The sequence below is a fragment of the Myiozetetes cayanensis genome, unplaced genomic scaffold, assembly GCF_022539395.1.
Source record: "Myiozetetes cayanensis isolate MyiCay16 unplaced genomic scaffold, myiCay2020 scf22, whole genome shotgun sequence".
NCBI classification, from domain to species: domain Eukaryota; kingdom Metazoa; phylum Chordata; class Aves; order Passeriformes; family Tyrannidae; genus Myiozetetes; species Myiozetetes cayanensis.
The window spans coordinates 11026161-11038050 of record NW_026087434.1 but is presented as its reverse complement, the minus strand read 5'-3'; the positions used below and the strand labels follow the sequence as shown (position 1 = coordinate 11038050).

General features: G+C 49.3%; 1 protein-coding gene across 1 annotated transcript in view; it reads left to right on the top strand.

The window, feature by feature from the left end:
* The window catches only part of DNAH9 (dynein axonemal heavy chain 9), a 142090-nt gene that overhangs the window by 28714 nt on the left and 101486 nt on the right, over positions 1–11890 (top strand). Inside the window, exons 17-21 of the mRNA XM_050319515.1 lie at positions 1438–1600; positions 4138–4261; positions 7871–8013; positions 8469–8630; positions 9909–10142. Of these exons, the coding sequence (XP_050175472.1) occupies positions 1438–1600; positions 4138–4261; positions 7871–8013; positions 8469–8630; positions 9909–10142 (826 nt within the window). The remainder of the gene's footprint in view (positions 1–1437; positions 1601–4137; positions 4262–7870; positions 8014–8468; positions 8631–9908; positions 10143–11890) is intronic.

The window sequence follows — 11890 nt, the reverse complement described above, 5'->3', positions numbered from 1 at the left end:
CATGCAAATTAAATATATATACATATATATATATATATGTGCTACTCCTGTTAACCAACTGCTTACCTGTGCCTGTTCCCAGAGCTCCCAACTTGTCCCTTTTTCCAGTGGCCTGGGGCACCTTTTCCCTGGCAGGCTGGGCATTATTCACTCCTCTGCATTAATGGGTCACCCTGATGTCTCTAAGCATTTCTGCTTGCATTGCTTGCAGGCAGCTCACAGGAATGTTGGCCCTGTGCTCCTCTTGCACTTTACATAAATTGGGATTTGTGACAAAACACTGCACTATCCCTCCAGTTAATTCTGGGGATAATCATGAAAGCAAGGTTTGAGTATCCAGCAGGATTTCACTGGAGGTGGGGGAGTTCCATTAATTGCATTTGGAAATTGCATCTGGCTGAAATACACAACTTCTTCCATCTCAAACTACTTCAGAATGTCAGCTTAAATTTGCTGAAGATTTTCAGTTGAGAGAAAAAAAAAGAAGAAAAAAGGAATTTTGAGGACTTTATCTATGTAGGGATGTGGGAGATACCTGTGAGTCACTCCAGAGACCATGGTGGCATCCTTGGGAAGAGCTGGCCTGGGGAATTGAGAGCAGGAATGCTGAAGCTCTCCTCACAGTCTGGATTGCTTTTAGGGTAATAATTTCACAGACATTATTAAACTGTAATTATAAAATGATAAAAAATCAGTTGGAGTCTGTGCATAGATCATAAAATACTTGAGCTGTAATAAAGCAGTGCAGTGTTTCTCACAGTCTTATTTGAAAAATAACTGTATTATAGGGAAATAGTGAAGAGAGATGAATAAAGGCAGTGCTGAATAAAGGCAGAAATAAAAGAGGGGAACAGTGCTTGAGTTTCAGACACAGAATAGTGAGGGCTCCACAAGTAAGTTCCTCTGGACCCTCCTCACGTGGGGGTGTCAGAATTTGCTTAAAGAGCATAAAAGAGAGGTAGACAAAGTTCACTGTGTGGTACTCAGACAGGACAAGTGACCAGACCCAGAATATAACAGCAAGTTCATTTTAAGAGTGAGAAAATGCCACCCTCCTTTCCTGGGGAGCTGTATCAGAGCCTTGACTTTTGTTCTCATGTTGCATGTCAATGTATTGTCCTTTCTCCCTTGCCCTCCCTGCAAAGTTATCCAGACCTTCCCTTTGACATAGTTCTGTCCAGTAGGACTTTGCAGGTGGAAAAAAATTGGGCACAGTCTGAATTGCCACCAAACTGATCTTTTTTTTTTTTTGTCAGCAATGTCCCCTTCAGGTCTGAGCAGAGCTGGGCATCGATTGCTGACACGGCTCTGAGATTGACATTTTTCATCCCGCTCAGAATACAATTTCTTAGTGAATAAAATATGTATTGAAAAGCACCAGGCAGAGAAATAGAAAAATACTCCTATTAATGAGAGATTTTGTATCCCTCAATTCAGCTGCCGCATCAACCGCATCCTGGAGTCCCCCCGAGGGAACGCGCTCCTGGTGGGCGTGGGGGGCAGCGGGAAGCAGAGCCTGACCCGGCTGGCAGCATTCCTGAGCTCCCTGGAGGTCTTTCAGATCACCCTGAGGAAGGGGTATGGCATCCCCGACCTCAAGGTAGGTGGCTTTTCTTAAGGCTGAGGTGGAGGGGAAGGAAATAAAGAGCAAAACTTGCCCTGGAAACTTTATCTTGTTGAACATCGAGAGGCAGCACTGTGGGGATGGCACAGGGCTGGACACGACCCAGGGGTGCCCAGGGGGGCAGGAGGCCAATGGGCCCTGGGCTGTGCCAGCCATGGGGTGTCCCAGGCCCAGGGCAGGGACTGTCCCTGTGCTGGCCCTGCTGAGGCACCTCCAGTGCTGGGGCAGCTCTGGCCCCTCAGACAGGAGAGACACTGAGGGGCTGGAGCGTGGGCAGGGAAGGGAACGGAGCTGGGAAGGGGCTGGAGCAGCAGGAGGGGCTGAGGGAGCTGGGGGGGCTCAGCCTGGAGAAAAGGAGGCTCAAGGGGGACCTTCTGGCTCTGCAATCTCTGACAGGAGGGGGGACTGGGGGGGGGGTCGGGCTCTGCTCCCAGGGAACAGGGACAGGAGGAGAGGGAACGGCCTCAGCTGTGCCAGGGGAGGGGCAGGTTGGGTGTTGGGGAAAACTTCTTCATGGAAAGGGCTCTCCAGCCCTGGCTCAGCTGCCCAGGGCAGTGGTGGAGTCCCCATCCCTGGAGGGATTTAAAAGCCATGTGAATGTGGCACTTGGGGACGTGGGTCAGTGGTGGCTTTGGCTGTGGGGAGGAACAGTTGGACATGATGACCTTAGAGGGCTTTTCCAACCTAAATGGTTCTGAGATCCTGGAACGCTCCAGACATGGTCCTGTGGGGAGGAGCAGTGCTGCCCCAGATGCCTTGCTGAAGGATGTCTGCTCAGGGTGCAGGCCCTGGTGTCTTCTGCCAGTGCTCCAAGCACTGAGAACATTCCAGACCAGCCTTGAGTGTCAGCCCTGAGCTGTGCTAATGAACCCCAGGTATTTCTGATTAAACCAGGGTGTGGTAATTAGCTCATCTGTGAGGTACCTGTTGTGGAGTGATTTGGAGGTAGAAAAGGAGCAAGTATGAAATCCCAGTCCCAAATCAGATGCATTTCCTCCTCTGGTATTTTGTATGTGGAAGGGACTGAGTGGATTGTGGATGGTTCACTAAAGACATCTACCTGTGCTTATATTTATGCACAGACCAGTGAGCTTAGGAGTTATAAATTAACATTTTGGGATATCACTGAAAGGTTTTTTAGGTTTTTTAGCTGCTGGCAAATGATTTGCAGTACAAATATTGTGAAAACCACCATCACAGTAACTTCACTCCCATCTGCTGGGAGATGCAACAGCCAATGACTCCAGGTTCCTTCCCCTTCAGTGGCACAGCCTGATGACCTGTGTTTGTGTTCAGGTTATTTCCATGGTGTCACACAAGCCTGTCTCATCATCTATTGGGTATTTTCATTTCTCCTCTGTTTTCAGCCCAACTCCTGGGATTTTCCAGCTCCTACCTGCCCATTTCCTGTGGCAGTCTGAGCCCCCAGCTGGGAACAGAGCTCAATACCAGCTTTAATCAACTTGTTTTCAAAGCATCTCTTTGCTTCTCTGTCTCTGGAGGTGGGAGATAATTTGATATTCCCTTCACTCTGTATTCATCTTCAAAGAATTTATGGATCACAGACTGGTTTGGGTTGGGAGGGACCTTAAAGACCACCCCTTCTAACATGGGCAGGGACACCTTCCACCAACCCAGATTGCTCCAAGCCCCGTCCAACCTGGCCTTGGACACTTCCAGGGATGGGGCAGCCACAGTTTCTCTGGGCAACCTGTGCCAGGGCCTGCCCACCCTCACAGCCAGGAATTTCTTCCTAAGGTGAAATATAGTGTAATTTTTTTTTTTCCCAGCTATAGAAGAGCAAGATGGTGAGAGCTTCCCCATCTGCCTTTGGCCCTCCCCACTCTTACCATCCATCTAATCCAAATTTCCACTGATCAAAGTAGCAAACTGTGTTTTTTTTGAAAAAGCATGTGTGTTTGCTGAATTTCTAAGAGAGTTTCTGAACCCTTTTCCAGTGCACAATCCTTCAGGATCCCTCACATGTCTGGGACCCTGCAAGGAGGGGTGGGAAGGAAAGGATGGAGGTTCAGCTGGATGAACATCTTCTTCCAACCCAAACTATTCTATGATGATTCAACTCATGAAAAAACTGGATTCACAAAGATGGTGGATGCTGTTCCCTTTGAAATAAAACTGCTATTCCATGGGAGCAGGCAGGAAAACAGGGACAATCACGGTGTCCAGAGCCAGGGACTGCATTGGTACTTTCAGCCACGGGCATTGCCCTGATCTGGTAGTGCTGGCCAGACCTTCTTCTGATTTCTGGGTTATCCAGACCTGGGCATGATGTCAAGCCTGACCTGTTAATGCCTGACAATGGTGACAGGAATGGGCTGGAAGGCTCAGACATGAAGGTGCAGAGTGGCCAAAGTGCAGTTTCCCACCAATTAACTGCAATTGCTTTGTTCTCAGTGCACTGGGAGGTTCTGAATTATCCCACTGGTAGCTCTGATACCCTGCCCATGCTTTGCAGAGTGTAGGGACAACCCCTCTTGCTTTCCAACCTCCAGGCAGACCTGGCAAACCTGTACCTGAAGGCTGGTGTGAAGAACACGGGCACCGTGTTCCTGCTGACCGACGTGCAGGTGGCGGACGAGCAGTTCCTGGTGCTGGTCAACGACTTCTTGGCATCAGGTACATCCCTCCTGCCTTGATTTCTCCTCTCCCCCTCTTCAGTGGAGCACCTGGGGTTCTAGAATCTACAGCAGGGCAAGAATGGAATAAGCTGGGAGTTACAGGGGTTAAGCCCTTGGGTAAAAGCCATGCCGGGGCCTCCCAGGGGAGCAGCTCCATCAGCTGGGAGATTTCTTTGCTTTCCCTCATGTCTTGTGCCCATTTTTGCATAAATAATGGAATACTGCACGTGGTTGTTATATGATGTGTCTGTTGGGACACTGCAGCTGAGGACAGAGCCAAAGGGTGTATCACCAGGTGAGGAGTTTCACCTATGGATCCCATGCATCCACATGATAAGTTAAGGTTGTTCCTGGCTAGAAGAATTGACTGGAGTGTCGGGGGAGAGGGAGTGAAAGGCTTAGACAAAATTTATTGGAGAAGCCCTTTCCTTGAGCTACAAGGTGCAGAAAGGACCCCCTGGCTTTCTAAACTCATCAGAGAGGAGCTTGGGGTGGCTGGATCCAATCTCAGCCTCAGATTTTGTCCACAGTTTAAGGAATTAAGAGTGAATGACTTTGTCCCACAGGTTTTAATGATGTCAAATCAGATATATTTATATAAAGGGAATTATTTATTATGACAAAAGAACAGACAAATGAACAGATGAAAGATCTTACTCAGAATTATTTACTACACAGTATAAAAGCTAAAAACTACTCATGATACAGCATAAGATAGGCTACTGCACTGTATCAAAGCAGTTCTATCAAAGCAGTTGTATCAAAGCTGGCAAAAAGAAACAATCATTAAGTAGAGATTGATGTAATTCACCATACAAGAATCCTGGGCAGAGCTTTCACTCAGCCCCTGGGGAGTGACCACGAAGAGTAATCACTGCTTCACAGGAGAAGCTCCACACACTCCAAGAATGCCTGTGGAAGAATCTGCCATATGAAAGTTGGACTGGGCTTTTATAAAGTGATTGACTGCCAGTCACATATTCCCAGGCCAGCCAGCAGCTTATCTGTCAAATCCTGCTTCAAAAAGCAGGGGTTGTGTTTGCAGTTGGTGAACCAGGCTGGGTTTGGCACAATTCAACACCAAAATAGCACCATGGCACCAGTGGTAGCTCAGCACAGTGTTTGGATTCTCTGACAGGATTTGAGGCCCAAGGCAGGTAAGACCTCTCAAGGCAGAGCATCCTGCTCCTTGGAGTATCTGTGGCTGGTGGATGATGCAAAGCCATGATGACCATGTCTGTGTTCACCACCTGGCTGCTTATCTCATTCCAATCCTTCTCCTCTTGTTTCTCCACATGCATTGAAGTTTTTGGGTTGTTGCTCACCAAAACCATTGCAGAGCAATCAGTGTCCGTGCCAGTGCTCTTCCTCCCTGCAGGATGTGGCACAGATGTGTGGTGAGCACTCCCTGGGCCGGGTGTGCTGCAGCTCCCTGGGAGTGCAGGTTGTGTCAGTGATGCCTAAAACCAGCTCCAGATAAAAGCCCTAAGACTCCATCAGTGAGTTTTAGCTTCCAAAGCATGCACCCAGAGTTACAGAAGCCTCTTGCTTTTATTTTGTTACCTAATTAACAGTTCAAAGCATTACACCTACTTCCCAAACCATCCCTCCAACTGTACCACCTTTGTCCCTGACACACCTCCCGAATTTGAGCCAGAGGTCTGGAAAACCCTTCTGTCTTCATCTTCCTCATCTTTTCCCTTGGTCTTTGGCACAGTATTGTGCCTTCTGGAATGGTTTCCAGGCCTCTGAATAGCTTTGAGTGGTTATATCAGCTGTTATGTCCCTTTCTCAATATGTTTTTACAGAGAAATCTTCACCTTGTTAAAATCCCTTGTCTGTTGAAATTCTTAACAAAGAATGTTAAACAGCATTATTAGGAATTTTGCACAAAGGTCCTAGTAAGATCTATTGAAACTCATTTAAAATAGATTTTAAGGCATCATCACTGGGGCTGTGGGGGACAACCAGAGTCGGCACCACACTCCCTGGGAAATCACTACCTGCCACTTGTGGCCTTGTTTATGAGCCAGGCTTAGGGAGGTACCAGCTGGTTCAGGTGCCCTCCAGGGATGGGGGGGGGGAGGAGTCAGCAGCATAACTGACAGTGAATAACTCCAGAGGTGACATTTGGGGCTGTAAATTGGTGGCCAGATGGTTTCAGCATCAAGCAAATGCTGCCTGTGATGAATTTGGAACCAGGAGCAAGGACGGGGGTTGTTGTGGAGGGCAGGGAGTAGCTCCCCCCAGCTCCTGGGGTAGATGCACAAACACCTGAGGAGTGAAGGGGAAGCTGGGGGTTCAGCCTGGAGAAGAGAAGGCTCCAGGGAGCCCCTTCCAGTGCCTAAAGGAGCTCCAAGAGAGCGGGAGAGAGACTTTAGAAAAGGGCCTGGAGGGACAGGACAAGGGGGAATGGCTTTGCATTGCCAGACAGCAGGGTTAGATGGGATATTGGAAGGAATCCTTCCCTGTGAGGGTGGGCAGGCCCTGGCACAGGTTGCCCAGAGAAGCTGTGGCTGCCCCATCCCTGGGAGTGTCCAAGGGCAGGTTGGATGGGGCTTGGAGCAACCTGGGCTGGTGGAAGGTGTTCGTGCCTGTGGGAGGGGGTAGAAGGAGATGAGCTTTTAGCTCCCAGCCCAAAGCCTTTTGGGATTCTGGGATTCCTTGTCCTGCAGTGAGGGGTGGACTGAGCATCCTGGCTTTGTGGTGTCCCAGGCAGGTTTTCCTGTGGTTGCTCTGGGGGCTGTGGGGACAGATCAAAGGTTGCCTTCCAGGGTCTGGGAGGCAACACAGGAGACTGAGACTCTCCATGAGGTGAGCGAGGGCTGTCCAGGGGATGCTGGCTGATGGCTCTGGCTGCTCCCTGCTCTGCAGCCTCTATTTTTTTATTGTTTCACTTCTTACCATCTAGAAAGCCAGAACAAAATATACCTTTTAGTCATTCTTATAAATGAGCAGATTTCTGAATTAATTGATTTCTTTAAGTGATTAGTGCTCATATTGATAGTATCTGACTCAATAAAGGGGATTTTAATCAAATCAGAAGCCAGAAAGGAAGCGAGTAAATAACAAATTAAAGAATCACTAAAAAAAATATTTGGTTGGGTGCATTTTTGGCAATCAATTGCTCAATTATTGAATTTTAAAAATGTTTACAAGATTTCTAGCTTTTAAAATGTTTTGGTGACCTGGGAGTTTTTTGACCACTGCTGGAAATGGCCCTAAACAGCTGCAGAAATTGTACATGTAATTAATGCACTTGCTAAACTCAAATGATTTTATATCATGTATAGCATATTAGGGATTTGATTATTTTATTGTAATCTAATTAGCTCTGTAGAACTAAAAAAAATGGACTTTCTGTGCTCTGACTCTATTTTATGTCCCTCTCCCTTGTGCTTTCTAAGGAAGTTTGCTTTCATAAATGTTTCTTTTTTAGCAGCATGACCTTCTGTGCCCCTCTGTTGCTGCTGGGGCCTGTTGGCACCTGATTTTACCTGAGGAAGGGACTTCCCTGGGCCCCAGAAGAGGGAGGCAGCTGCTTCCCTTTGCTCTAAGACTGCAACAACACCCAGCCCAGCCCAGTAACCCCAAACTCTTCTCTTAGGGGAAATACCAGACCTCTTCCCCGATGAGGAAGTTGAGAACATCATCAGCAGCGTGAGGAATGAAGTCAAAGGCCGGGGGTTGATGGGCTCCAGGGAGACCTGCTGGAAGTTTTTCACAGAGAGGGCTCGGCGGCAGCTCAAGGTGAGAGGGGTGGGGGAGGCCAGATCCTTCCCATCCCCCCTGGGACAGGTGTTGGGGTGGAGATGCCTTGGGCTGCCCCGTGGGGCTGCAGCATGAAAGGCTTTGCTGCCTGGGCATGACATGAGCTGGGATTGTCCCAGCAAGGTACACCAAAGTGGGGGATGTTCTGTCTGTTATCATTGCTTCTGGGTGTTTAGAAAGCTCAGAGGGCTCCAGGACAGAGGTTGCTGCTCCCTTGCTTTGATCTGGACTGAGCTGATTCCTGGAGGAGGAGAAGAGATTCTCTGTCCTGTCAAGTAGAATGGAGAGATGTGTGTCCAGTCTCTGCTGTTTGGGTGGTAGCTGTGGGATCCTCCATTGGAAGTGGCTGGTGGAGTTTGGGATGGGCTGTATGGCTGGAACCCCGTGCCTCTTCCTGGCCCTGCTTCCTCCCTTCTGCTCCTTGGGCTCCACAGGTTGCTCTGTGTTTTTCCCCCGTTGGCTCCAAACTGCGCATCCGCAGCAGGAGGTTCCCGGCCCTCGTCAGCTGCACCACCATCGACTGGTTCCAGGAGTGGCCACGGGAGGCCCTGGAGTCCGTCAGCCTCTGCTTCCTGAGAGACATGGGGGCTGTGGAGGTGAGACCTCACACAGAGGTACAGAATGTGCTGAGCTGGAAGGGACCCACAAGGATCATCCAGTCCAACCCTCAGCCCTGCACAGGCCCAGCCCCAAGAGTCACCCCCTGTGCCCCAGAGGATCATCCAAACCCTCCTGCAGCTCTGGCAGCCTTGGGGCTGTGCCCACTGCCCTGGGGAGCCTGTTCAGTGCCCAACCAGCCTCTGGGGGAAGAATCTTTTGCTGAGCTCCACCCTGAGCCTGCCCTGACACAGCTCCAGCCATTCCCTGGGGGCTGTCCCTGCTCCCCCCAGAGCAGAGCTCAGTCCTGCCCCTCCTCTGCCCCTGCCCAGGCAGTTGGAACTGCAGGGAGGTCTCCCCTCAGTCTCCTCTGCTCCAGCTGAACACACCAAGTGCCCTCAGTGTCCTCACACGGCTTCAAATCCAGGCCCTTCCCCATCTTTGTTGCCTCCTTTGGACACTCTCCAATGGCTTACATTGTGTCCCCCCCAGTCTGCCCCAATATTGCAGGTGGGGCCATCAACACAGAGCCAGGACACCTGGGTGTGTGTCCAGAGGGGCACTGCTGGTGGCACTGAAGTGCATCAAACTCAACCAAACTATCCTTGAAACAAGGCCTAGGTTTTTCAGGGAGGGACATGGACCTTGGCAGCAGTGCTATGGGCACCACGCTCCTGGGCACTGCTGGCACTGCTAGGGAAGGACTGCTCTGGCAGCACAGAGGCAGCTCCAACCCAGCACAGAAAATAACCTGGTACTCCTGATCACTGCAGGGAAGACGTGCTCTGCTCTCCCCACACGTGTCTGAGCCTCTGGAATTCTCAAGGGCAAAAATATGTCAAGTTCTCATTGATGACAACATGCTACTGGATTAAAAGAGATTCATTTCTGTTTATTTAGCTTTTCTGGGCAGGATTTGGGAAGAATAAAGTCTACAATGTTTCTTTTTAGGAGTGTGCACTTTTCCTATTTGTACAGAAGAAAAGCCCAGATTTATACTTAAAAGGCTGTTATTTTGTAGAGCTGAGTGCCAGAAAAATTGCTTGGAATAAGATAATATGTGAGATAAAAAGATACAAAAAGAAGTATAAAGTACACGAGCAGACAAAGTTATTTTAGAGATAACAGTGAAAAGGGATCAGCTTAGGTTTTACATCCTGGATTGTGCTGCAGTAGAATGAAAAGTTACCAAATTCCTTTATATTCAGCACAGCCCTGTGTTATATATAGTTTTCTATTTGAAATAGTTTCCCCTTGTCTCCTCATCTTGCCTGTAGGATTCAGTGAAAGATTCAATAAGCAGATTCATGGCCCATGTCCACACCAGTGTCAATGAGATGTCCCGGCTGTACCTGAGCAACGAGCGCCGCTACAACTACACCACCCCAAAGTCCTTCCTGGAGCAAATCAAGCTCTACCAGAACCTGCTGCTGAAGAAGGACAAGGATTTAAAGGCAAAAATGGAGCGGCTGGAGAACGGCCTGGAGAAGCTCAACAGCACCTCTGCACAGGTAACACCCCCTGAGGGCTCCAAGGGGATGGGTTTCCTGTTTCTCTGTCAGAGACAACTCTGCATCCTGGTTTGAAGGACAATTTTACAGGCTAAGACTGTACAGGGAAAAAAAAAATTGGTGCTGGATCCTGGCTCTAGTCTGGCTGTGGGTTCCTGGAGGAGCAGAAGTGATGCTCTGTCCTGGAAGGGAGAATGGGGAGAGCTGTGTCCAGTCTCTGCTGTTTAGTTGATAACTGAAAGATCACAGTAAGTAAAATGAGATTGGGATCCAGCTGGCTGTGTCCCTTAATGGTTAAATTTGATCTATGATGACAAAATAGCTCATAAAGTACAGGGACAATCAGTGATTTTTAGAGTTGCTTCCGGGAAATCCACAATAACTTCAGCAAGACACCTTCAAACTAAATAGTGCATGCTGTTAAAATGAGGCTGATGTTAATTTTCCCTTGCATTGTGTTATCCATCTTTAAGGAAAACTAATGCATGTCTGAAATACAGGTTAGTCATCCCAAAATGCCCCTAGTAAAGAACCAAACTGGCACTGCCCCCTGGTAATGAGTAGAAGTTTTTCTGGGTATTTCCCAAACCTCTGCAGAGACACAAACTGCCTCTCAGTGCTTTACATCTGTTGCTCACCTCCTGTTTTTCTCTCTATTTCATATTCTATTAGCTCTTACAAGTGGTAAACATTCCAAACTTCTGCAGTGGTAAATGCGCCTCTCCTGAAGCTCGTCTGAAGGGAAGCAGGGGTTGATGTGAATGAAGGACTGGCTGTCCATTCCATTCCATATATCTGCTCTGGATAGTGCTGGGGGCATAAATCATGTCTGTCACACTCCATGGGACACAGGCCTGCCTGGAGGGTGATGGATGGGCTGTGCTGGTGCCTCTCAGCGCTGACATCTCCATCTCACTTCAAACAGTTGCTTTTCTTATGGTGCAGGACAGGTTTGTGAGGACACGGGAGGAGGGACCACGTGCCACGTCCCCTTTGCAGGTTTTAGCATCTCACAGAGTCACAGAATCTGCTGAGTTGGGAGGGACCCACAAGGATTATCCAGTCCAAGCCCTGGCCCTGCACAGGCCCATCCCCAAGAGTCACCCCCTGTGCCCCAGAGGATCATCCAAACCCTCCTGCAGCTCTGGCAGCCTTGGGGCTGTGCCCACTGCCCTGGGGAGCCTGTTCAGTGCCCAACCAGCCTCTGGGGGAAGAACCTTTGGTTAAAACTTGCTGTTATTAATGCCAAAGTCATAGATTTAATCCACTGTATGGGTCATTCACTTAAGAGCAAGATTCGCTGATCCCTGGGGGTCCTTTCTAACTCAGAATATTCTGTGATTATGTGTAATATCAAATCTAAACCTCCCCTGACAGAACTTCAGGGCCCATCATTGAGGTGAGGCTGCCCCAGGGCAGAGCAGAGCGGGACAATCCCCTCCCTGCTGCCCCCAGGACAGGGATGTCCCTCCTGGCTACCAGGGCACTGCTGACTCAGGGACAACTGGCACCACCAGCACCCCCAGGGCCCTTCCCCAGCACTGCTCTCCAGCCTCTCATTCCCGGTCTGTCTGTTCATCTGGGGTTGCACCAGTGACACCAGTGGCATCCACCTGGGCAACGAGAAGGTGCCCTCCCTGCACACACCCCTCACCCATGGAGGCCGTAGCTCTGCTGACCTGTGAGGTGCTGCTGTTGTTGATGATTCCCCAACAGAGAACAAGATGATCTTTTTTATTGGGATCAAC